The 27,783-nt window shown below is 43.4% G+C and overlaps 1 protein-coding gene across 2 annotated transcripts; it reads left to right on the forward strand.

Moving 5' to 3' along the window:
• Window positions 1-616: 616 nt before the first annotated feature.
• Window positions 617-27,783, forward strand: kcnj16a (potassium inwardly rectifying channel subfamily J member 16a). Of its 2 annotated transcripts, none has more exons than XM_062527058.1 (2): window positions 617-726; window positions 25,255-27,783. In XM_062527058.1, exon 2 carries the CDS (start codon window positions 25,265-25,267, stop codon window positions 26,450-26,452), a length of 1,188 nt encoding a protein of 395 aa, XP_062383042.1. In that variant the 5' UTR covers window positions 617-726; window positions 25,255-25,264; the 3' UTR covers window positions 26,453-27,783. The 2 variants fall into 2 exon arrangements, with proteins under 2 accessions (XP_062383042.1, XP_062383041.1); XM_062527057.1 differs by lacking the exon at window positions 617-726 and adding an exon at window positions 11,762-11,873.

Genomic DNA, 27,783 nt, shown 5'->3' on the forward strand with positions numbered 1-27,783 from the left:
CACACACGCACACCCATTCAGTGGAAAGATGAGGGTGAGTGTTATTCTTTACAAAAAAAAAACAAAAAAACATTTCCCCTATAGAGGACAGGAGAAGAAGGCGTATTCAGTGATATCAGAGATCAAAGATAGCAGTTCACTGGAATATCAGGGACGTGGTTAAATCATTAAACCCTCATTAAGTCCCATTGGCCTATTGCACGGTAAATTATCCTCTCATCAGAGAAGATTACGCGCACACGCACACACACACACACACACACACACACACACACACACACACACACACACACACACACACACACTTGTACACAAACACATGCCCAAACACATGTCCAGCCATACACAAATGCCCTGAACCATGCACACCAGATACAGGCACAAGCACATAATAACATATAAACACGTATACATCCGAACTGAAGGGGGTTTCAAAAGTGTCCAAACTTCTGTGTCCTGTACTACATTTTACGAGCTCACTAAGTATTCTAAAAATTGCCCTGGACAACCAAGAATGTCTTGCCACCACCGGACGTGGGACTTTGACCATCAAATGCATCATCAACCCAGCTGATGTGAGGCACTGCCACAGGTTCTCAGTGAGGTGCAACACACACACACACACACACACATTCTCCATTCTTCAGAACAAGTGACAAAGGAGCAGTCTGCAGGTTCCTTTACAGAACCAACAAGTGTCGAGCGCTGGCCTATTCGTGACTTAGCGTGAGTACACTGTGCTATGATGTCACTGTTGTGTGACCAAATTCATGGATTCTAAAGATAATTCTAGGAAACATTCCATGGCACTGGAGCACTGAATGTGATGGCAAATTGTTTAAACCTTGAGACGATGATAGCTAAAAGAGAAAGCAAGGAAGACCTGATGGTAACCAGGAAAAAGATTTCCATTTGCAACTTACTTGAGAGAGTGGTGCTAGCACTATTGTTTTTGCTGGCCATTGGGGATAACCATTAACCTGCTGCCTGTCTTATAAAATCTCTCTCTCTGCCTCTCTCTCTCTCTCTCTCTCTCTCTCTCTCTCTTTCTCTCTTAGTTACCTCATTTGTCTTACATACTTTCTGAGTTCATTTTTCTCTTTCGCTATTTGTCATTAATGCTAACATGCAAAAAAAATAACCTTGCTACAGTACAGCTCTATTAAACTACTTGACATGAGGTCCAGCCAAGTGATGGTGCATCAGCCACAGTGTTAATCCTCACCAATGCTGTCAATGAACACACCACTTTTGTCTTGCACAGCTCATAATCTTTCAAGAAAATTATTTTCCAACTGAGAACTTAATGACAGAAGGGAAAAAAAGTATTCCTGGGAAAAAATAGCACTCTGTCAAATTAATCCTGCATTTGATTGGTGAGAGGACCATTACTCTGGCATAACTTTGGTCCTCTAGGAAACCAGAGTTTGATGCGATGAGTCCAAAGAAAGCTAATAAACTCAAACCTCAGACAGACAAGAAGAGAACAGTATTTTTAGGACAGCCCTGTTCAAATAACACCAGGGCATATCCAAATGACGAAAGCGAAAATGGAAAAATGCACAGATTAACCTTCAAACTGGGCGCAATGGCAAAACATGTTGTGCGAATTTGTTTAAAGAAAATGTAAAAAAAAAAAAAAAGGAATCTTCATGGTTCTGATTAATCCACATTATTTAAGGAACGGATGACTACATTGGGCCAATCAATACAACGCCCATTAGGATTAGAAGTCATTACAATGCGCCGATTAGAACGAGTGAATGGCGGAATCACATCAAACACGCCATGGAATTTAAGAATGGAAAACATCTGAAAACGGATACCAATCCCACATTGGCCTGCGCAGCTTATCTGAACTCATGTATGTTGTCATCGTCACAGTGTCGTGTCCATGTAGAGGGACAACATCCTACTTCAAAACAGTGGCCTTGGGAACAGCCGCAAACTGGCCACTGCATAATCTACTCCTAGTGAATAAGTTGTGCAGTTCTTTTCCATCGTTTTTCCTTTTTTTCTCCAGCTTTTCATTCTGTTCATTATTTAATGAAGACTCACGCCAAGTCGAAGCCGTTGCACATCGTCCCGTTGCACAAATTATGATTATCTAAATACTGAATAGCTCAAAATACATCAACATATTGTCTGCATTAAAACTTGACTTTAGTTCTGACCTTGTTTCTAGTCTCCAGCCACATTTACATTATGTTATACTGACCTACTCCAGCATTAAATGAGTTCACAGTTCGCACAGCTACCAAATCATCTCTCTTTCCAAATGAAAACCCCAGACCAGGAGGGAGACTTCAGCAGGATGGAAGGGGATGAAGTTAGCGACCGCTATAACGCCAGGAAATAAAATGAGGATTTATTATTTTTTTGTTTTGGGGAGACTCGACAGTAGATGATAATGAGACAGAAATATGAAATTCAACATGGAAAAAAGGAGAGGGTGTGTGGGTGGGTGGGTTGGAAATGGAAAGCTGTGAGGCACGCCAAGTCGTCAGGTCTGTCTGTCTGGGGAGGGTCCAGGCCTGGACTGGACTGCTGACTGTTTCCCCTCTCGCTGCTAACTCACATTAGCATCACAGAGGGGCCACACCAGCTCTGACATGCAAATGGCTGGGAGCTAGGCTAAATCTAGAAAGATACACGGGACGGGAGGCCTCCACTGTAATCAATCACAAACAGAAAGTAGTGGGTCCTCGTGAGCTTCACAAAGGAAAAACAAAACATACCTTGCCATGTCTGCATTTGATGAGAATTTCGCTGAGCAGAGCATGTTGAAAAACTCACAGTGGAACCCTTGAATGCCACAGCTACTTTAAGAGACTTAGCTACAACATGTATCCAGAGACTATGGCAAAATCTCAATTGCACACTTACATGTCATTTAACCATGTTGAAAATCATAGCATTCCACAAGATTAAAAATAAGTCAGTCTTCGTTTTATCAAGAGGATTGGGTGATTTCTTAATCAGTGGCCAAGGCCTCGTAAAGAAACCCTTCCCGTCTGGTCATCTTAATGATTTACACATGAGACATCACATTGACCCGCGGCGATCCCCCAACCCTGGTGCTGCGTCTGTATACAGCAGCAAGGGTGGCCGACAAGCTCCTTGCCGCTCCATGTTTGCTTGTTTGTCAGCAACTGGGACGCATCGGGAAGAAGGGACGGCGGACGCTTTCTGAGCCATTAGGCCCAAAAGACCGAGAACCCATAGAACCCCACAGCGATCACAGGGTCAAATGTGCGGGGCAAATGTTACAGCAAGGCATTCTCAGTGTCAGCTAATCCAGTGTTACAGTAGGCCAGCGGAAAAGACAAAAAAAAAGGAAGGAAGGAAGAAAGAAAGAAAGAAAGAAAGAAAGAAGAGAGGCAAGGAGAGAAAAGAAAGAGAGACTGTTGAGTGGAGGAATAGAGATGGAAAAGATGTGAGATTAAAGGATGAAAGAAGAGGGAGAGGAAAAGGAAAAAAGGAGAAAAAAGGGAGAAAAAAGCACATAGTTTGGAATCATGCAGCACTAATGGAAGGAGTTAAACAAATTTATGAAAATATGTGATGTATTAGTTGGCATTTGGACATGGTCAGGGAGAGGCTACTGTAAGTTATTTACTCTAGAACATACAGTACCGACTATGACGCCACAATGCCGCACAGAGAGAACGATGTTGCTCCGATGGTTAGAACACTCATTCTTTAATTAGTACACGGCATTTTGGATCAAGATTCAATTATGCACAACAAAAACAGCTTTATGTAAAAAACCCTGTTGTGATGCAAAAAGAGACTAAATGAATGGGGCGTAAGAGGGCTGTTGGGGATATAAAAGTCACAACAAGCCACAAATTTAATATCGTATCATTGAAAGCATGTACACCCCCAAATCTTTGGGTGACATTTTTAGCAACAACGACAATAAAGAAAAAGGACAGCATATTTCCACTGCGCTATTGAAAGCATGTCGGTTAACCAACAGGCTCATTTGGTAGGGCCAAAACCATACTGGTCTTCATCTTGTCCATCACGGGTTTCATAAACCAAAATCTCCCACACAATCTTCCTGCTTAAAATACATTGCAATCCTTCACCTAACCACAGGTGCATTCATAGAAGAACATGAATGACCCTGTTAAAGGTGTAATTTGAGATTCTTGATGAAAGGTTGTTGACATTTGAGTTCAGCTGTATCAATTGCCTATCCCTAATAATGATGCAACATTTATTTGGTGCAACTATTTATGGCTAAGTCCAGGCCAGGATACTTGCTGAGACTGGATTATCTATGCCCAACAAAGTTTTATTGAATGAGGAGCAATTAGCTGACTATCAAAAACTATCACAAAATCTATTACGTGCAATTAAAGATACCATACAGAAGATAAACAGTTTGTATAATCTCACAGTATCAGTATATTTTAAGAATATACAAATTAATTTACTATTTATTAACTTTACGAATATGTCCATTGGCCTTTATATTCTTGACCCATATGCAGTTAAGTAAAGTGTGTGTGTGTGTGTGTGTGTGTGTGTGTGTGTGTGTGTGTGTGTGTGTGTGTGTGTGTGTGCATGTGTGTGTGTGTGTGTGTGTGTGTGTGTGTGGGGGGGGGGGGGGGGGGGGGTTTGTGTGAAACCATGTGAGATTTGGTTTACTACAAAGCATGTTTGACGTGGCGTTGGGCAGCTTGTATTGCTTTGTTTTGTGTCCCTATTCAAGCTGTTCACTTTGTTATCTTTCTCCATCCTCCTCACAGTCTCACCTTTCCACACTCCTTTCTTTCGCTAAATTCAAACACAATGACTCTCGCCCAGGATGTTCTGGCACTCAAACCAGTTTGGCCGAGCGGGTCCATTCAACGTGGCCGTTTCTACTGATATCAGGTTCCTGTCCCCATTAGAAACCATGAACTGGAACAAGGCTCCCACAAGAATATGTGGCACTCACGTCACGTGACAGTTGTGAATGCATAACGGAAAATGCCCTTTACAGTTGAAACACATTAGCATATTTGAGCAGACGCTATCAAAAAAAAAGTTCAAGGACAGGCAATGAGGCGAAGAACGTTATTTTGAAAATGTTCTCCAATGTGTATGAGATGAGGTATAGGGCTCGGGCACACGCCTTGCATTCTAGGAATATTGTGCCATGTTGGTAGCGCACCGAATATATCCATTCATTCGGAAGACAAAAAGCAGAAATATAGTATTACCGATTCTTTTCCTCTTGCGATCGTGGGTTGCGCTGTTACACCCCACTACACAGCAACATACGACCAAGAAGGCAAAAACTAAGTAACAGGAACACACTAATAGGTGGGAGTAAATCCATAGTAATCCATAGTAAACGAAGGAGTGAGGCTGCCAATATGGCTGTGCCCGCGAAGTTTTCACGTCATGATCCTGAGCCCTATTGACACAGTTAAGGCTTCTCCAGTCTTCTGCCATTGATTCACACTGTGCCATGAGATACTTTTGGTAATGAAGAGGGCAGCCTTTCCTTCAGACACTGTAATAATACTGAAATAACTGCAACGGCATATGCTGCTGTCTGTTTTCATTGCTCATCACGACACTTGCTGTCCATACATTTGACAGCATCATGTTACTTTTTTTGAACCGCAACATCATAGCTCCCAAAATGTTAAACACTGCGTAACCCCTTATGCCATATGCTTACTCAGATGTCATAGCATCATCTTGAGAGCTAATGGGTCATTCCGTGTCAAATCACCCAATTTCAGCCAATTTGGAAAGTGACCCTCTCCAAAAAAATCTGAAATAAATCACAGGTGTTTGTAGCCTAGACCTATGCACAAATCTTAAATAGTATGTCTGGATCACTAATGGTTTAAAAACTGCAGCCCTTTGAAGCTTCAAGTCATTTTAAGCATTGTGGTGAACAATCCTTTTTGATCAACTTGCAACGTTATTGGTTCTTTCGGTATTTCACACACATCAGTGAAACTATGTGAATGGAAGCACATTTTCCTGTTGAATTAAGAAATCTAATCAGATGAGACGTGTCTTGTGTAATTTCCCCTCTGCAAAGCTCTGAAAATGGCTATAAATTCATTGTGTGAAAAGACATCATCACTTTTGAAGGCTTCTCATTCGAAAGGTATGTGCCACAAATTTCATCAGGTTTTTTTCCCACTCATATATGGACTATAAGGTCATGTCCATGCATCAACTTTGGTTGTAATTGTTGTCATATTGTCAGAGCATTTTGTTTTAATTGGGCTTGATTTTCAAAAAGCCCATTTTCGTCCTATCATTTCACCATGTGGACAGTTAACAGGATTTTTTTTAATTTTACCATATCACATTCTGTATGTGAGGATCATCTGTCCAAAATGTGGGCTTGTTGCTGAGTTTCTTTATTGGAGATATGATTTTTGGAAAATATTCTCTATAAATCCACTGAACTTGCATTGGATCTGCAGTACCACTTTGCACCACATGGGGTGCTCTTTTAATACAATGGAAGTCAATGGAAGAGTAAGAGATTCACTTGTTTGCTGCACATATCCAATCTAAACACACATTTTATGGTTCATAGTTGAATTTCTCCAAGTAATTATTGCAACATGAACAACATACTACTCATAAATAAATCTTATTTAGAGAAAATAAGCGGATCAAGCTAATTATACACACATAAGACTGACTGGTCATTATACATACAAGATACTTGATGAGTTATCTCCTTTTCATGAATGCGTCTTGGATCCAGGCAATAGCGTTTTGAGCCCTCATACCCTTTGATTAAAACTTTTATGTGATGGAAACATGCATGGTCATCTTCATCAAGTGAAATATCTGCTCTAAACTGCATCTGACGCTTTTTCTGCATCTGATAATGCACTGAATTCTTGAAACCCCTTTTTTCTTGAATATGTTCATGACTTTCATTTTCCAACTTCTATGGTGGTGTAGAAAACTGTTACAAAGATGGCAAGCTAAATCCTCTTGCTGCATGTATGATCAGTCAGTCGTATGTGTGTATATTTAGCTTGATCAGTTTATTTAGCTAAATAAGATTTATTTATGAGTAGTATGTTGTTCATGTTGCAATCATTACTTGGAGCAATTCAACTATGAACCATAAAATGTGTGTTTAGATTGGATATGTGCAGCAAACAAGCGAATCTCTTACTCTTCCATTGACTTCCATTGTATTAAAAGAGCATCCCATGTGGTGCAAAGTAGTACTGCAGATCCAATGCAAGTTCAGTGGATTTATAGAGAATATTTTCCAAAAATCATATCTCCAATAAAGAAACTCAGCAACAAGCCCAAATTTTGGACAGATGATCCTCACATACAGAATGTGATATGGTAAAATTAAAAAAAATCCTGTTAACTGTCCACATGGTGAAATGATAGGACGAAAATGGGCTTTTTGAAAATCAAGCCCAATTAAAGCAAAATGCTCTGACAATATGACAACGATTACAACCAAAGTTGATGCATGGACATGACCTTATAGTCCATATATGACTGGGAAAAAAACCTGATGAAATTTGTGGCACATACCTTTCGAATGAGAAGCCTTCAAAAGTGATGATGTCTTTTCACATAATGAATTTATAGCCATTTTCAGAGCTTTGCAGAGGGGAAATTACACAAGACACGTCTCATCTGATTAGATTTCTTAATTCAACAGGAAAATGTGCTTCCATTCACATAGTTTCACTGATGTGTGTGAAATACCAAAAGAACCAATAACGTTGCAAGTTGACCAAAAAGGACTGTTCACCACAATGCTTAAAATGACTTGAAGCTTCAAAGGGCTGTAGATTTTAAACCATTAGTGATCCAGGTATACTATTTCAGATTTGTGCATAGGTCTAGTCTACAAACACCTGTGATTTATTTCAGATTTTTTCGGAGAGGGTCACTTTCCGGCACTGGGTGATTTGACACGGAATGACCCTAATACGGTTGACGTGACATTGTTACATCACTGGACACTTATTAGAGATTACGACATCTACACTGACATATTCATGTCATGCTTATGTAAGTTTAAGTGCTGCACTTTTGCCATATCCTGACTGTTGCATTCTACCATAGGCATCCCAGAGAACAGTGAACTAAGACCACACAACGACACATATGAGGTGGTCTCCCTCTCCAACTTTTAACAGAGTACAATTCTTATGTTGCACAAAACAAAAAATAGTAGCTTATACTTGATTCCATTGTTATTACCAAAACCAATTCTTTTGGTCTGTCCAGTGCTGGAACTATCGGAGGACATGTGGTTTTAGTTGTTCTATTTTGTCCATTATGTCTATGAATGAGAATAGCTTTTGCGGAGTATGGCATAAAAGAATCAGATAGAAGTAGTTTTAATGTTGGTACAATGCTGGTGTTATTTGTGCGAAGAATGAAAAATAGATGAGTGGCATCTTGTTATAAAATGGTTTTCACTGGTCATTAAGTTGTTGTTATACATTCCTCTAACTATGACAGACACCAGTACTCCTTGTGGCTCAGAGATCTGAAACATATAACCATCAGTGGTCTTGGATGGCACTCGCTTGAACTATTCATCTTTTAACACTCACAGGCTGTCCATGTTTGGCAAACAGAGGCTGACGCCAGTGTGACCTTAAAGTGTTCTTATGGGGATTGCATCATTGGGACTACTAGGCCTACTGCTAAATAGTTGACTGACCTATAAACCAGAGTCAATGTCTCACCAACTACCATATACTTAAGTATACAGTAGTACTCAAGTCAAGTCAAGTCAAGTCAATTTATTTTTTAGAGCACATTTAACACAACAGGGTTAACCCAAAGACCTTTCAGAGTATTCATCTAAACTTCAATCTTCATATCCATTTCCTGCATACTCACTCATTAAATTTCAGGAAAAATAATCGGTTATGCTTCTGTCAATGTGTATTTCATCAAAAATGGACAAGTAAAAAATTAGAAACGTTCTTTTGGGGTTTTTTGCCTGTGATGAATACACACACAATACACACACAATCCTAACTTTCCTTGGCGAATTTCCACCATACATCCTCTAACGTTTCTATTATAAACACAGGTGACTGTCAGATAGTGTTTATTGTGGAAAGAACTCAGTAGAGTATAAATAATTCTGTGTACAGTACATAATATCTGCACCATCCCTACTGGGTACATTGAAAGTCTTTGTCAGCAGATATTTGCAAACTCTTCTGAGAAGTGCCTTTAAGAATTGAGAACCAACATTAGCACATTGTTTCCCAACCCTCGTCTCTAACAATTGACTAGTACATTACATACAAATAAACATAAATTACATATTAAAAATATTAATAACTATGATATCCAAAATAAGTAACTGATCCTTCATTACAATCTAGCAAGTAAAAATAAAGTTAGACAGCCCGCTTGACAAGCTTGATTGACGGAATTACTGTATGCTTAATCGATGTTCAAAGCAAAATAGCAAAACAACCAGACGAGAAAGGACATATGGGGAAAATCAAAGTACTGCTTTTGTCTGAATGTTATAGCAGAGATGAGTCGCACTCTCTCTCACAACATGTGAATCAACAATGTTTTGTGACTTTAAAGAAGCCAAAAAAAGGTTGGTTGAGGATACTAACTATTTACTATTGACTATTGGGATATTAAGGATATATATTAGCAACTAGAAAAGCACTCAGAGAGCACAGACCTCCGCCTGCATTGCTCTGCCTAGGTTGTCATACATTTGAACCTAAACTATTCAGATCGCCACCACGTGACCATACCATGCCATTACACCACTAAGCGAAATACATAAACGCCTCCGGAATCCCGACGGTGATACGGATCACTCAAAATGTAATAGTTTCTTCCTTGGGTCATTTCTGACCTTCTCTGAAAATTTCATCGAAATCCATCCATTGCTTTTTGAGTTATCTTGCTAATAAACGGACAGACAAACAGATAGACAAACAAACAGACAGATAGACAAACAAACGGACAGATGCTGGTCCCCAATGAAAACATAACCTCCCTGGCGGAGGTAATTAGCTATTGAAAGAACACAGATATGTATAGGGAACTATTGAGGTATTAAGGATATATATAAGCTATTGTTAGCGTGGTTTAGCTAATAGAGCAAATTGCAAACAATACACCATTATCACTCGCTTGGCACAGATACAATATTCCTCCACATTTGGAACAGACATAATGTGATAAGGAATCAACAAGAGAAAGGAACACACTTGGAGGTAAATATGTCTTTGTAAAACAGTCTTTGGCCACTATGCTTTATCAGTCCTTTACATTCTTTACTGTTCACTGTTTTAATGTTGCCCAGCAACCCTGCACCTGCTGGTTGACGCTGAAAAGATCCTATCTGAAACTTCATTGAGACTTAGGCTTTGGGTTTTTTTTTTTTTTTTAAAGACTGACCCGCATGTGTAAAACAACAACAAACGAACACGCGCACAGCACGTAGCTAGCCTGATTGACTGACTGACTACCTTCATAGCTCTCTCCTCCCCTACCACCATGCGATGCTATGACCCACATCTGAGAGCCTGCTCCAAATGTCTTGGGTGCTTCAGTGTAAATGTTTGGAAAAACTTCTGCCAGCTCAAAATTCTGGCGAATGTCAATCAAGTCACATTCATTCTGATACTGTATAACTATTCAGATGGCAGTCAAAAAAAAAAAATCACACCTGTATCTATTTAGGACCATATGGAAAGAGGCCCAGATCAGATGAAAAAAAAAAAAAACAGATTCCATGTGACTTGCTCTGTTTCTCACTGTTGTGACAACATCAGTTAAGTGTCACATCGAGGGAATAAATCACATTTGGCCTGGGTAATGTGACACTAGCCCCTGTGATCAGATAGTAGACACAGTGTTATACCAAGAACTGGAGATAGTGTGTCATGATGGGTCACTGAGGATGGCGGAGGGTTGTGGTGAAAAAGTGTGACGGATAAACACCTAGTACTCCCACCTCATTGTGCGTCCAAATAAAGCAGACAATGTCATAAAAGGACCTTTCAGGGACAGTTCTCAATCAGAGTTACGAGTTGTCATTGTCACTCAGGAGACAAGAAACCCACAACAAGAGACAGCAGCTACAAGTCATCCGAACTTGATCCCTGAGGCGCTTGTCTACAGTGTAAGCAGAACAATCTAAAGAAAACACCTACATAGTGATCTCAGAGAAAGGACGCTGACATATCTAGGGCTGGCTGAAATGAATATGATCTGTAACACATTGTAAAGTATATATTGATACAAAAATGCACAGGTTATATAGTATCTGTATGGAAACTATGATACGATTTATTTTTGAGCTGTTAATTTTGTTCATAAGGCAATTGCAATAAAGTAGTGTTGGTGTTTTGTCTGTATAAATCTGGCTACTTAGTTAATATGTATCTAGAAAACTACAGAGCTCCACTCCAGAAGGAAAATGTCATATATTTGTGTGTGTGTGTATGAGTGTGCGCATATGCCAGTGTGTGTGTTTGTGTGTGAGTGAGTGCGCCCGTGCGAACTTTGTGTTCAGGTCTGTTTAGTGAAGCACATCATGCTTCACTAAACATGCCCCACCACACACACATACACACACACAAACACACACACACACACACACACACACACACACACACACACACACACACACACACACACAGATACACAGATGGCCTTGCCCTAACTACCTGTGATCCAAGAAGGTGTTTCTTCTTCCCAGTGTGTGCGCATGTAGGACTGCAGGTGGTGGGCTGTCTCTCTCTCTCTCTCTCTCTCTCTCTCTCCCTCTCTCTCTCTCTCTGTCTCTTTCACATACACCGTAGCATTGCCTCCACTGCTTCTGCAGACTGTGTGCTCCACCTTCACCTGCAAAGGTATGAAATCTGAAATCTCTCTCGCTCTCTCATGCATTATCGCTATCTAAAGTTGAGTCAATTTTTTTACCCTCATTCTCTTTCTTTCAATGCCATTTGTTTCCACATCTCCTTGTTAAGTCTTCTCTTACTGTATACTTGACGTTGATTTTGTCACTAAATATTTGGCACAGACCCAGTAATGACTAGACTCTTAGCTGGCTGTTCAGCAAATCTGCAGGATACAGGAAAGTTAAGGGCAAAGAACTGGGTGTATCTGGGTAAAAGTGTTTTTGGGCGTATGGGTGTGAATCAGAAAAAAGAGATGGGAGAGTGGACAGAGGGTGTGTGTGTGTGTGTGTGTGTGTGTGCTTTGAAAGTGTGAGTCAGGGGGTTATGAGTGACAGGAGTACAGTAAGTAAAAGCATGAGTATTTTGAGTTGCTGCCCCTAAAATGTACAGTAAAGCGCTCTCAGCTTCCAGTCCGACCCTATTCAGTGTGTCTGTCTATGTGTGTGTGTGTGTGTGTGTGTGTGTACAGTAGGTGTGTGTGCGTGTGTGCGTGTGTGTGTGTGTGTGTGTGCATTTGTGTGCACAATTTTTCCTGGCTTCCTGAAGTTGTCACTGCAGGATCAGATGTGAGGCATGTGGACAGAGATAAAGTCCTGGGCGTTGGAGAAGGAGGCTGAATAGGAAAGGGCAGTAGCCCAGGCTCTGGGGCTTAGGAACAGAAGGATATGTGTGTCTTACGCAACGTGCGGGTCCCAGTAGCGAGGGCTATGCGACGATGTGCGGAGAAGGAGAGGGGTGGGTGGGTGGGTGGGTGGGTGGGTCTGAGGGTGGAGAACCTTTTTTTTGGAGACAGAACACAGTGTGATCTATCTAAGCCTAAGGCCTGTGATAACAAGGAGGATGGAGCACATCACATGAGTGACTTGATATACAGATTTCTCATAACAGTTGTCAGCGAGATGGAAAAGCTCTCTCTCTCTTTCTGTGTGTGTGTGTGTGTGTGTGTGTGTGTGTGTGTGTGTGTGTGTGTGTGTGTGTGTCCATAGGGGTGAGAGTGTATTTTGCGGATTTAAAGTCATAAAGATAATATAGGCTGTCCAATCGTGCAGGGATCACTGTGCCAAACAAAATAAAACTTCATAGATGAAGTCAGATGAACTTTGATTGGCAGGATATGAAGCCTGCCATTGCATAACAATGACATGCCAACTCCATAAAGTTGTAAAGCTTTATCACTGACCAGGGGTGATTTTTTTTCATGCTATTAAACCTAACTGGAACAAGGCGTGTGCTTAAATTCTACATGACAGATGTTATCTTGAAATATTTAATGAATATAGTAAAGACATTATAGCATGGTTTTAGAGTGCTTTCTCGAGAAATCGCATTTGGCAGTAGACCTACCTTAGCAGGGACGCCACTGATGATGAACTGCTGCGGCGGTAAAACGTTCACTGATGCTTCACTCTGAAGCTGGAAGAAAGAGGTGAGACAGCTGAGCTGATCAGGGCTGCAAATGTCATGCTCTTTAATAAGCTCCTAACATTTAAACAGTTAAGCCTTCATCTGGCATGATACGATAATCGATAAGAGGAGTTGCAATAAAGTGATCTTCAACCAAGTTGCTCATGTCAAGACATTTTGGCATTGTTGTCTAGTTCTCTCAAGTTGAGAGAACTAGACAAAAGGGCGGTATTTCACTGTGAATACGATAACTGAGACAGGATAACTTGCCAAGCTACTGGGTCCAGTTGTTGTCATCATGTACATATGACATGGTAAACCGTTATTATACATTTTATGTTTAGCTTCTACATTTTGAAGTTTAGGTTGACTTTTCAGAGAATCTCGCGCCTCAGCATGAAAGAAACAAAACGAACGCGGGCATCTCATTTAAAAAGTACCAAATGGCGAGTAGGTTAGCCTAGCTAGTATAATTCTTTATAGCTAATATAAAACTAGGCCATGCTAAATGGCATCTCACATTATTCAACCTAAGCCAAGCATTATACGTTATATCTTCTATGGTGGTAAAATACCTGGTTTTCAGACATGTTTTTGAGCAGACGTTTCTGGATTGAGTGTTGAGCCTGGGAAGATGGTTCCATGCGCATCATCATGAGCCTGCCCTGCATGATTTGTTCGTAGCCTACATTTCCACTGTTGCCGTTTCTCTTAGTATAACGTAGTTTGTTTGACCAGTGTTAAACCGTAGTAGCCTATATATTGGGGTCTGGGTTGTTTTAGCTTCGTACCGTATGCAGGCATCCCAACCTGCAAAAAGTCATTTCAGGGAGGTATCCCAAACCCCCCCCCCCCCGCGCGCGCAAAAAAAAAAGGAAGACAAGGCAATAATACAGGCTAGCCCAATGCACTTCTAATCATGTAAGAATATGTAGATTACTTTATGGGCTGCTTATACTATTAATGTAAATGCCTTTTATTCTTATTCCATTGCAACTTTAAACAGGTCTAAGGAGTTTGTTGTTTTCATGTAGCCCTGCCAACTAGCCGGCCTGAATAATATGCACTTGAAATGAAACCTATTGATACGGTTCGGGAGAAGAGATATACTCCCGCCCACACTGGAAATTGATTGGTTGACTTACCGAAACATGCCAATCAGGATGCTTCATGAGACACACACGCACACTATCACACACATGAACAGTCTCTCGCTCTGCCTGTCGTGTGCGCGCTACACAGATGCTGACTGAGCACAGTCTGTGTCGTGTGTGCGCGATCTTGCACGCTCGCTCTAGATTCCGGGAGATTTTAAGTAATTTGCGGGCATCAGTGAGTCGCTATTAATATGCGGGAGACTCCCGGAACTTCCGGGAGACTTGGGATGTCTGCGTATGTTGGTATCGAATGGTCTGTTGCAATCATGGTTGCAATCAGCACTGTGGTATGATTCTACTGATAATGTTGCTGCTGAACTCGACTATCTGCAATTTTCGAGGTCAAAGGTCATGTGGTTATGTTTTTTTTTTTTTTTAAATCTATATTAAAAAATCCTAAAAAAGAAGGCATCATATCAATGTAGCATTACTACTAATCGACCCACAACCACAACATGTTTGGCTGGCCACTGTGGAAACTTTGAAGGCATTTTTCTCAATGTTTGTGTAGTTACTGCATTTTGCCTTTGTATCTAAATATGTTTTTACACAATGCTGAAAGTGAACTCTTCGATAAGTCGGTTAGACTTTCAAGTTTTACCCCAAAAATATATGGCAAAAAATATTGTAACTTGCTAGTCACTCTGGTCAGGGATAATGAGTAAAGAGTTCAATGGAACAGGTGTCCTTAAGATAGATTACCCCCAAACGCCATTTCTGTCATCATCTCCTCATCCACGTGTCAGTTGATTGTCAGCGATTGTCACTAGGCTCTATGTTGATGTTTGTTGGAATGCAAAGGAGTTTGCCAAAATAGTACCTCCAGTGGATTGGTGTTTCTCTACACACAATGAAAGAGTCCAGAAAAGTTATTTCTGGCCAGTTTAATTCTTCTGGCCAACTCGTTTCAGGCCGAGGCGTTAGACAAGCCCTCTCACGGAATGGGTGACCATGTGTCTACGAGTCACGAGCAGAAAAAAAAACAAACAAACAGAATTTGAATGTTTTGGCCAAATTACCCCATTAACCCATTACAGAATATTGCTAAACCAAACGCTCTGCTGACTGGCCTGTGCTACTGGAACCATGAAACGTGTTAAAAATAGAAGAGTGGGGAGATTGCAGGGAAGGTCAACAGAGGAGACTAGTGGCTTATGGCGGGTGAACCGAGAGGGCAAGCCTCGCCTCACCCAAGCACATGGTTTCATGTCACTGATCCTCGCATGGCTAACAGGAATGCTTATTTGCAGTAAGTGGCCATGTAATGGTTTTGTAAGGGCCCAGGGGCCATGCGGGAAACATGCCTGCCTGCTTTGAGGTCTTGATGGGGGGGCTGGGGGCCAGAGTCACAGCGGGTTATGGATGACTGGGTGTCACCTCTCATTCTGGGCAGAGGTTACTTACAAATTTGTACATGCAGGGCTTCCCTTGTGTGTGTCTGTGTGTGTGTGTGTGTGTGTGTGTGTGTGTGTAGTTGAAAGTTTTGATGGAGTTAATCGAGTGAGAATAAACAGAGGCAGAGTGCCTGAAAACATGCTATATTACCCATTGCTTCCTCCGAGTAGACTTGTTCTTGTGTTGTAGACTTGTGTTGCATTTTTTGTCAAGGGATTACAAAGCAGTAGCTTTGGTCATAGCAGATGCTGTATTTTGTCTGAGATGACAAGAGAGGATGCATGCCGTCAGGATGAGTGCACCATGTAATAATACATCCAACTAAACTGACAAGCATTATGTTGTTGCTTTACATGTGACCAAGTGGGACTTTTTTGAAAGTGAGTCAGTGAGTGTGGTTTTTTGCATGCCTACTTGCGGTTGGCATAGATAGACGACGGCGAGGGCTAGACTGCCTTGTGCCAATAGGAAGTTGGCACAACGCAGTCCCAACCCCCGCCGGCCCGCCGCCCGTGCTGGTGGTGGTGTGCGAGAGCGTGGCCTCTGTTGATGCTCGGCAGAATGCATTGTTTTGTATACAGCACAGCCTGCTCTCGGGCAGACGCACCCGCAACAGAGCCCGTGTAATGTGGAAAACATTGCTATGAGCACTCTTAGGTCATTCCATCAGTACACAAGGCAGTCGAAGTGGGGTATGTGCCTGTGTGTGTGTGTGTGTGTGTGTGTGTGTGTGTGTGTGTGTGTGTGTGTGTGTTTGTAAGTGTGTGTGTGTGTGTGTTGATGGGGGTAATAAGACCAGGCCTCGGTGGCTGTTTCTGTCCAGTTTGGCTGTAGAGTTCTAAAACAGGTGAAACGGCCTCTGTGTTTTTGTGTGAAGCTACTTGATTGGTGGGTTGAGGTCGACCTTTTGTTGTTTGTTTGTTTTTTTGTTCTGGTTTCGTACGTAGTTTGTTTGCCACCAAGCAGCAGGCTAATGTATTCCCGACAGAGACTTCTTACGTATTATCTCCTTTTAATAGCAACGTGCGGTCATGGCTTTGAGATTGTCGGAGATCCTCTTTGTGCTTCTCTGAGATAGTTTCCCATAAAAGTTTACAGTGCCAAGGGCTCGGTGATATACAAAAGCTTTAATCTGAAGGGTATGTTGGTGTGAGGCACTGAGGTGTTTAGTTCAAACGCCTGTTGCCATCTTGTGTTCCCAGACCTGTGGAACAGAGCACGTGAATATGGCAACTTTTTTGAAAAAAAAGATCTTATTCAATACATACAGTATGTCTTTTACAATTTCTAACCAAAAGCGATTAACAACATGGTTAAAAAAACAACAACATTTTTTTAAGCTTTTAAAAGCAACACTAACAACAATTTTACAACAATAAACACAAATGGAAAGGGATGTCCCTATACTCTCGTAGGAACTGGTAAGTGTTTTCCACCAACGAGGAATGACAGATGGTGATGCAATGATGATACATACCTTTCTATTCTCAGTGAGTGCAATAACCCAGTCTAACACCGTTAGCCTAGCTTAGCATAACTCATTGGAAGTGGGTTAGACCAGTTAGCCTTTAGGTAGTCTACAGAACTTATTTCCCCAAAGGTTGGCATGTTCCTGTGAGGCATCAGTTGCTAATGTAAGCGAGGTAGTTTGAAGAGACGGGACGAGAATATTGTAGAAACTTTCTATTATTAAATCACAGGCCAACTTCATAACTTTAACAGCACCCCACGGTAGAAAATAATACAATGATTCATATAATATAGTTAAACAGGAGTAGGTGATTGATTTTGATATGATATTGACGTCAGAAATTGAAAGAGGTCTGATATCTTGAATGAGATGAGATGGTGATGGAGATGAGATTCAACCACGCACGGCTAAGGAAAGGTAGGGCTGCATGATGTAACAGTCGAGTACTTTTATGACAGAATTGGCCAAATATGTATTGCACACACTGTTTGGTCCACACATAATGTCCTCACGGCGGGTCATCCTCAGTACAGTGTGTCTCTGTGTTTCATTAGGATGGACATCGGAGTTCCTCCCAGTCTTCCAACCCAAGCGTCTGCCAACCCTCGTCTGCCGCCAGCAACAGAATTACCGTTCATTACCAATTCATTCTCGCAACATTTCTCTCCCGTTTTTTTTTTTCTTTTCTTTTTTTGAAAAACATGTTAAGGCCATTTTTTTTTAAATGAATAAATCGATTTAGCCCCATACCAGCGCCATACAGGATCCAAGTCTCGGAGTTGCCGGATGGAACTTCTTTCTCTCTCACTTTATTTCTCTCTCTCTCTCTCTCTCTCTCAGGGGATTTTTGGGCCAATCTTTTGAGGCCCTCTGATGATACCACATGAGACAAGACACGGTTAACTGCTTTATGCCACTAATGCACTTTTCAAGTCTGAAAGATGAGTTGGTGGTGGGGGTGGATGAGGCGCAGAATTAGCAGGGAGTGGGTTCTCATTACAGCATCAGAGGAGGCTGTTGTGAATTTCTCGACAAACTTTTCCTTGTGGGACATAAAGTGGGCTCTGTGTCCAGGAAGGCATGCATCTTCATTAGCTGGTATTGGATTTGACTGCTTCAGGCTCTCAGGGGTGTGTAATTAGGAATGCTTGCTCTACTGACCTCCCCATCTCTCTCTCTCTCTCTCTCTCTCTCTCACTCTCTCTCTCTCTCTCTCTCTCTCTCTCTCTCTCTCTCCAACCAAAGGTATGGGCGATAAAAATGCAGAGAAATATTTAGGCTGCATCCATATTCCCTGCTCCACCAATGCCTTAAATCAACTGGGCAATTAAAATCAATTTAGATCCTGTGGTCTGACTGTTGTCTAAGAGCATATTATTCCCCTCAAATCTCATGCCATTGCCAAAATAGAGCATCTGTGATGTACTGTATGTAAGCATTCATCTCAGTGAATGATTTCTCTATAATAATTCCACTAGAGTAGTATTACTGAAACACTAAATCACTGAGCGCTTAAAGGAAATTAGCAAATGTTTTCTTTATCACTGACAATTAATGCATTCTGTTGCCTGCAATACATGATGAGGATGAAGTGCATGTAGTGGGAGATGGTTTACAGTAGAATACACAGCCGTACTCTTGAATTTCCCCTTGGGGATCAATAAAGTATCTATCTATCTATCTATCTACTGTATATGGCTGAAGTGCTAGATAAGCAGTCACTGTGACCTTACGTAGAGATAAACAATGGAATTTTCCACTTGGGTAATTACAGGTGTCTCTATCAAGTTCAAATCAGGATAGATAAGAATATCTAATAGGGTATTTCTTGGTTGAATGTAAAGCTTCCTAATAATGGGTAGGTGCTTCGTAAAGAGTTCCCAAGATAGGCCTGTATGTTTTTGCATGGCTGTAGTGGCCTTGGTGGCACATACAAAAGACTTTGTACATGTAGGTTTTGGAATGGTGTCATCTGGACAACAATGTTATCAGGGCTTAATCGCAACACTCTTTCCTGCTTACATATTGGATATCATGGAGCGTAGGGCGAGGGAGGGGTGGACAATTATTCAGCCCTTTTTTTTTCTCCCTCCTCTTCTTTCTATGAAATCATGGATTGTGTTCCACGTGCTAGGCAACAGAGGCCAGGGTTTTGGCCGACAGGAAGTGGGCTCCGTCGAACCGACACCGGTCTCCCAGTGTAAGATAGCGGCGCTTGCTTGCTTGACTCAATAGCCCTCTCGGCCTGGGTGGAGAGGTGGAGGGGTGGGGGGGGGGGACTGACCGTACACGGGGAGGATGCACTCAGTGGTTTGGCCGCCACCGAGGCGATCCTTGCTACTGATCACACGCTGAAGACGCCCTTCAAGTTTCCACCCAACCCAACCCCCATCACAATCACCGCCATCACTATCTCCTCCTTTTTCACGTCCTCCTCCAACCTAAACCCTGTCAACCTTTTCTCTCTCTCTCTCTCAACTCTCTTTACTCCTCTCTCTCTCTCTCTCCCTCTCTCTCCTCTTCTTCTTCTTCCCCTCCGCTAACCTTAGGGCAGGCAGGGGAAAGCACAGTGGCACTTCCTCGGGTTGGAGCTCTGACAGCGCGCTGGCTGGCCTTCGCCCAGGGAGCCGTCACCAGTGGGCCCCGCCAAACGCTCCGCTCCGTCCAACTAACCTCAGGCCCAAGCCATTAGAGCACACGGCCTATCTAACCACAGAGAGAGAGAGAGAGAGAGGGAGAGAGAGAGAGAGATGAAAGGTAAATGGAGAGAGAGAGAGAGAGAGAGAGAGAGCAGGAGAGGGAAAGAGAGATGGAGAGGGAGAGAGGCACAAAGGGTCAGAGAGAGAGGCAGAGAATGCAAATCAAAAAGCGAGAGAGAGAGGAAGAAAGATGGACTAAGAGAGAGAGAGTGAATGAGAGACAGGAAGCAGTTAACTTAAGTGGAAAGTGGAGACAGACAACCAGTCAGGCAGCTCGCTGAGGCAAAGCTGGAGGAGTTCAGTTACAGGTAGAGACCGACACATAGAAGGAGACGACACAGTCGGCAGCAGACACTGTGTGCGACTGTGGGCCAGATCCGGGCCAACTCAGGGCTGGCTCTCTTCCAGACTCACCTGACGTCTGGGTTGCCACTCAACATTTACATTGTGGTGCCAGCAATATACAGGCATTGGTGACAGTTCCAAGTGTGAAGAAACTGAAAGAAACTCACTAAAGTCACTAAAAGTGATTAAAGATATTCAGTGTTCTTTTTTTCAGGCTTGGTTTACGTTCGTTCCATATTTGTTATGTCTGAGATGAAGAAATGGGGAGTAAATTGTAAGCATTGTGGTTGTTTATTTTCAAAATGAAGAACGGAAGATGTAAACAAGCAAACAAGTACACAATGTGTTAGGACTTTTTCTGAGTGGCATACCAAATGGCAAGGTTGTGGGAAGTTCTTAAATAATTAAAAAGAATCTGTTCCTCACATCATTTAAACACACATTCATATGCACACAGACAAGCACGCACACACACACACACACACACACACACACACACACATATACACACACACACACACACACACACACACACACACACACACACACAATCTACAGCAGCCTGTTGAAACAGGGTTTGCATCTCTAAGCAACTGCCCCATTATGATAAACTGTATTGACACAGTGGATGAAGGGAAGCTGGAAAGAAACCGAATCACAAATGATAAACATTCCCAGATTGACCTCTTAAAATAGACGGGGGAAAACACAACAGGCAAAGGAGCGGCACCGTCAGCCAGACGTAGCCCCATGAAAATATGACAGAACTATGTGAACGAATATGACAACAAAAACCCACTGTGGAAAAAGAACAGGGAACAAGGACCAGCTCCCTTCATCCCTCTCTCTCTCTCTCTCTGTCTCCCTCTGCCTCTATCTCTCTCTCTATCTCTGTCTCTCTCTTTTTCTCTCTATCTCTTTCTCTCTCTCTATCTCTGTCTCTCTCTCTTTCTCTCTCTCTCTCTCAATCTCTCTCTCTCCGCTTCATTTTCCCTTTGGTCCCGCTGCCACTTTTCCCCTTCAGCCGACAGAAAAGAGACTTCCGTCCGGCAGCGTTCCTAAAGATGTTGCAGACGGGGGGAATCGGAGGGAGCGGAGCAGAGCGGAGAGTAGAGGAGATGAGAGGACTGGAGAGGTTGGAGATTTCCAGTGATCCCGGTAGGGTGGACGGAGGAGGGTGCGCTATTTGTGTGATGCACAGCAGACGGTTTGGCATAGGGCGGTTCCGCCTGCCGGTAAACGGTGGGAAAAGCAGGCGGAAAATGTCGGGAGCGGGTCTCCGCGCGGACACTGCACAGCCGCATCATGGACCGGCTTTCGTAAAAACCCGGTTCGGGGAAAACACGGGTCCCTGAGGGGAGCCCATCACAGAGCTGGACATCATGGGACTGATCTGATTCAGAGTTAGTCAGTGGGATTCGCTATCAGAGAGAGGAGCGAGAGAGGAAACTGCCAGCCACAATGAGACATTCAGTTCTACTCACAAACCAAACAAGCTGTGAAAGTCAATCTGATCTGGGAGGCGCTGATAAAAAGACAAAAAAAAAAAAAAAAAGCTGTGCTCATCTATGATCATACGTGTATGTTTATTTGTGTGTGTTTTTGTATGTTAAGTGATGAGTATGTTGTGTGTGAGTGTTTGTGTGAGTGTTTTTGTGTGTGGCTCACTCCAAATGATGAGAGAACACAAACAAAAAAGCAAAATACTCTCCCCCTTCCTCCCTCCATCCCTCCCTCCCATGTACATTGGACTGTATTTTCCATTTTCAATTCCTCCAGAGCAGCTGAAGATCCCCTCCCTCTCTCCTCTTGTGCTGTCCTCTCCTCTCTTCTTCCTCTCTTCCCGGCGAGAGACACACACGCAACACGAGGTCAGAGGTGGCCGAGGAATACAATTAAAACACAAAACAGAAGTAGCGCGTCAAGTGTAATCATAGGCATCCGTTTCTAACCCAGCTATGCTAAACAAGGAATTCCTTATCATTACGGTGAGGGTGGAAAATTTGGCGGTATGTGTGTCCACAGAGAAGGAGCCAAGTGTGTGTGTGTGTGTGTGTGTGTGTGTGTGTACTGTATGTGTGAGTGTGTCTGTGTGTGTGTGTGTGAGTGTGTGTGCCTTTGTGCTTGTCAAACATGGGGAACATTCTATTCTATTCAAAGTGTGTGTGTGTGTGTGTGTGTGTGTGTGTGTGTGTGTGTGTGTGTGTGTTTTGCGCCTGTTAAAACGTGTGAACCTGCCAATGTGCCTCTTCCACTGAAAAGGCAGCGGCCTCCGAAGCCCACAAATCACTGAGGTGGAAGCAGGATATAGCCTATTCTTCACCCCGCGTAAATCACCGTGAAGGACTATACCCAGCAGTGGGAGAGTGCAGACCTCTGTTGTAGGCTATGTGAGTTTGAGAGAGCAACTGTGTTTTTGAGTGTGTGTTAGTATGGATTTTATGTGTGGGTGGGTGGTTGGGTGTGTGTGTGGGTGCATGTGTGTGTGTGTGTGTGTGTGCGTCTGTGTATGTGAACATTTGTGGTGTGTGGTGTGTGAACATTTGTTTGTGTTCCTAGTTTTCTTGAGTGTGTGTTATTATGGTTTGTATGCACGTGAGTGTGAGTGTATGTGTATGTGTGGGTATGCTTGCATGGTCTGTTCAACAGAACATCTGCAAAGTACTGTATGTTTGTGAGTATTGGTGTGCATAGTGTGTGTTTGTGTGTGTGTGTGTGTGTGTGTGTGTGTGTGTGTGTGTGTGTGCGTATGTGTTAGCATATACTCATCAGCCGAGCCATTCCGATAATCCTGCCCCACACACTCCCACCAACCCCTACTGTCACGCACACTTCCCTGACCCTTGACCTTTCACACGTGTGCCTGACAGACTGAGCCATCACCGAGCGCCACAAGTTCCCATTTTGACAAGAGGCGTTGACATTGACGGACATCGAAGTCCTGTCAGGTTGACATATACCGACAGGCCCCACACACATCTCGGCAGCTTTTTTCAGTGTGGAACTGGAAGTGGAGCTGGGTGTAGTTTTGGAAGCTCCCAGGCTCCACCGTGTTCTGTTTTGTGGAGGCCACGGCAAGTGAGTTGTGGATGACCCTGAGAGGGTTGGTCCCATGAATGCTGTAGGCGTTCGATCATCGTTGCGGAATTGTAAAAAGCCTTTTGGCTGCAATCCCGGGCCTGACCCCTGAAAAACAAAACCCTGCCCCGACAAACAGCGACAAGTTTAAGCTGCCTAACGGTCAAACAGTGTGGGTGTTCGGAGTCTTTGGTCATTAAAGCCGGGGCTGATGCATGCTATACTTAGATACGGTTATGTGTTTACTAAAAACTGAGCAATTACAGGGCTTTTTTAAAAGTACTTGTACACCAACAGAGGCAGAGTGAGATGTTTGACAGCAGCTGCAAGATCAGGCAATAACAACCACAGGCAGTTTGAATTCTCATTGTTTCCGTATGTGTCAGAGCTGATGGAATGCCACTACTACAGTACATGACAGTTGACTTAGCTACTACATAACACTCCGACACTCAAACACTCCCTTCTTTCTGATGCAACTGTATCAGAGTAACACAAAACCAGTGATTAACGACTTGTAAAAATGTTTCCACTGGGAATGAAAGAACATGTTTACATGTGTATTGCTGAAATAGAATAATTTGTTATTGAACCCACTGGGATTCGGTGGATTCATGTGGATTCACTTCACAGATGGTGTCGTCTATGAGCTGGACTCTACAGGACTGAGACCACAGTATCACTCATTATCAAGGAAATATCTGAGCACCTATGAAAGTAGGTTTTCAGACAAATAGTTTAAATAAAAACTATTTTCACTACATCCCCTTTACTCTCGTATTATGCTTGCTGAGGATATCCAGAACATAACCAGGCCAAGTGTTCACCCTTGGGTGGAAAAGAGGGTAGATGTACTGTAGGAAAGTCATGGGTGGAGGTATGAGATGAGTCAATCAAGTGGAACAAAACAATCGACTCAATCACTGCAAAGTCAGCGACCTTAAACCTAAAAGTCTATCTGTGTCTGAAGATCCAAGAGGATGCAGCCTAGAAACGTAGATCCTTAAAGAGATATTGTTGTGGGAATAAGCAATTCATTTAACAAGTGGGATCAGGAAAAAGCCTGCAACCTGTTACTGAAGGGTATCTTCTCTTGAGCATTAATTAACTCCCCATGTCAAACATTTCTGTGTTGTGGACTCAGTAACTTCATGGCAGAGAGTCGCCATGTGACTCATCATTCATTCATTCATGAATAATGACCACCGTAAAATTACTCTCTCCTCCCGGCTTGTTTTGTTTTGCTTTCTTTCTGGATCATTTATGCCACTTTCCTTTGTGACACATTCATTTTCCCCCTCCTGCACGCATTACGAGCAATAGAGAAGAAAACGAGAATAGCAATGAATCGCAAGTAAATAGTGATTTGCTACAATTGCCAATTTCATGGTGTTTATGTTTCGATGTTTATGTTTATGATTCGCTGTGCATCAACAGGACGTAATATGCCTCACATGTATTGTATAATTGGCTTGTAGCATACAAAACACTTTGTTGACACAGAACATAAAGACACATGGTTACTATTCTTGTCTTGTACATTACTGTGACAGGTTTTACACGAAGGTCACACAGTAATATTTATTATTTACACTTGTCTTATGTCTCTCTTGTCTGTTCCATTGGCAGGTCTGACACAATGGCCACACAGTAATATGTTACTGTAACGCTTGTCTTATGTCTCTCTTGTCTGTTCCGTTGGCAGGTCTGACACAATGGCCACACAGTAATATGTTACTGTAACGCTTGTCTTATGTCTCTCTTGTTTGTTCCGTTGGCAGGTCTGACACAATGGCCACACAGTACTCGACCGTCCAGCGATTCGATGACACTCTCAGCGTGCGGACGGAGGACGGCTGGCCCTCGACCAAGCGTCGCTACGTGCGCCGCGACGGCAGCTGCAACATGGTGTTCCGGCACATTCCGGAGGAGTGGGTCCACTACGTGATGGACATCTTCACCACGCTCATCGAGACCCGCTGGCGCGTCATGCTGCTCATCTTCGCCCTCTCCTACATCCTGTCGTGGCTCGGCTTCGGCATCCTCTTCTGGATCATCGCGCTGGCGCACAACGACCTGCGCGACCACGCCAACGAGCCGTGCATGTACGAGGTGCGCAGCTTCACGGCGGCGTTCCTCTTCTCCCTGGAGACGCAGACCACCATCGGCTACGGCTCGCGGGGCATGTCGGAGAACTGCATGGAGGCCATCGTGCTGGTGACCGTCCAGGACGTGCTGAGCGCCTTCATCGACACCTTCGTCATCGGCATCGCCGTGGCCAAGATGGCGTCGGCGCGCAAGCGGGCGCAGACCATGGGCTTCACCAACTGCGCCGTGGTCAACCTGCGCGACGGCCACCTGTGCCTGTCGTGGCGCGTCGGCGACTTCCGCCACAACCACATGGTGGAGGGCGTGGCCCAGGCGCAGATCGTGCGCCACACGGTGCACACCACGGGCAAGGTGGACATCACCCACAAGGACCTGCACATCCAGGAGCGCGACGTCCTCCTGGCCGTGCCCACCACCATCATCCACAAGATCGGCCCCGACAGCCCGCTGTTCCGCATGAGCCTGCTGGACCTGCGCCGCGACGCCTTCGAGCTGGTGGTGTCCTTCACCTACACGGACGACTCGACGGGCATCCTGCACCAGACGCGCACCTCCTACACGCCCAACGAGATCCTGTGGGGCCACGTCTTCCAGGAGATGCTCCGGACCACGCGCCGGAACTACCGCGTGGACTACGCCCTCTTCCACCAGACCGGCAAGGTGCACGTGCCGGAGGTCAGCGCCGAGGAGTACCTCCGCGCCAAGTGCTCCCCGAGGATCGGGCACTCCCCGAGGATCGCGCACTCCCCCCGGCTGCCCAAGGCGCCCACGGTTACAGTGGAGGACGTGAGCGGAAACAAGAACGAGAGCGAGAACAAGATCGAGAAAGACGTGCAAAACGATTCTAACACCCTCAAGGTCGAAGAGTAACTGATGAACAGTTGTCCTCTGTTTGCTAAGAGAGCATGAAGCTTGGACACAAATGGAAGGAGAACATTGAAAACAATGATCAGTAATATAACATGGCTAATAAGGTGTTGCTATGAGACAGTAACTTGTTTTAGTGGGGAGTGGGATATTACTGTGATGAAGAAATTTTAGACGGGTATCTTCATGGCGCCTGTCATAGAGTGATATGTGTATTTTGTGTTTAATGTAAGTATGTGGGAATTTTAAACTATAGCCCCACCCCCCTCCCTCCGCGCACACACACACACACACACACACACACACACACACACACACACACACAAATTGATGGACAAGTGAACCAGATTGTGTCCAGTTTAACACAACCCAGGTTCAGTTTACCATCTGTCCAGGTTATTAATAGATATGTGTGGCCTTTTGTATATAACTTTACTGATGAGTCCATTGCAATTCAAAACAATATCCCAAATCAGACCAAATTACAATAGCTCTGGCATTACATTCGTATTTGAGTTTCTTTGGCTACTATCTGTGCTGTAAATGAATTTGATGTGTTTAATCCCTAGACTTGTATGTAATGTCATTCACGTCATACCAGCTCATAACATCATGCCACCTCGTCTTGCAGAGGATCTGGTATGATGTGGCATGGATTCAGTTTCAGCAGCTGCCTCCTGCCATCTGAGATGTTTTTCTGTTACAAAATACCTGTATTAAAATGAACATGTGACACATGGTTAATTCCCAACCACTCTTGTGTTTTGTTCCCAAAAATCTAATAGACATCTCTGATGCAAACCATGCACAACCTGATGTGCCTGCTGGAAGTAACCAAATTATAAGGATGTAAAGAGGTTCTAATAAGGCCCAAACCCAGACTTCCTATAATCTGGAGTGATAGTCCTCTTCAGTGGTCTCTTCTGTCAAATTGCTGGTGACTGGCCATGTTGAATATTTTCGAAGGGGGGGGGGGACTGATGAAGGAAATATGCAAGCTAATTGCTGAATGTGAGGTTTAATTTATAATTACTTAGGAACGTCAGAATCAGATCATATTCAACCACTGTGACAGTTATCAGTTCTCCAACAGCATCGGTCTTGCTGGGACTTATTACCAGCTCAACACAACTCTTCAGACATGTGACAACTGACAATACGCCAAATTTCACCGAGGAGGATTACAGTTCCTATAAATGGAAAATGTGAGTCTCCTTTTTCTATGTGTATTTAAAGGGCACTATATAAAAGATGTTTCCGTAGTTGTTTTCCTTGACACCAGAGGGGCTTGAGGTGCTTGTGACCTGAAACCCATAATAAAAACACTTTACTGG

The sequence above is a fragment of the Sardina pilchardus genome, chromosome 22 (assembly GCF_963854185.1).
Source record: "Sardina pilchardus chromosome 22, fSarPil1.1, whole genome shotgun sequence".
Lineage (NCBI taxonomy): Eukaryota > Metazoa > Chordata > Actinopteri > Clupeiformes > Clupeidae > Sardina > Sardina pilchardus.

Coding starts and splice junctions, on each gene's coding strand:
- kcnj16a (XM_062527058.1), top strand. CDS start 25,265: ATGGCCACACAGTACTCGACCGTCCAGCGATTCGATGACACTCTCAGC.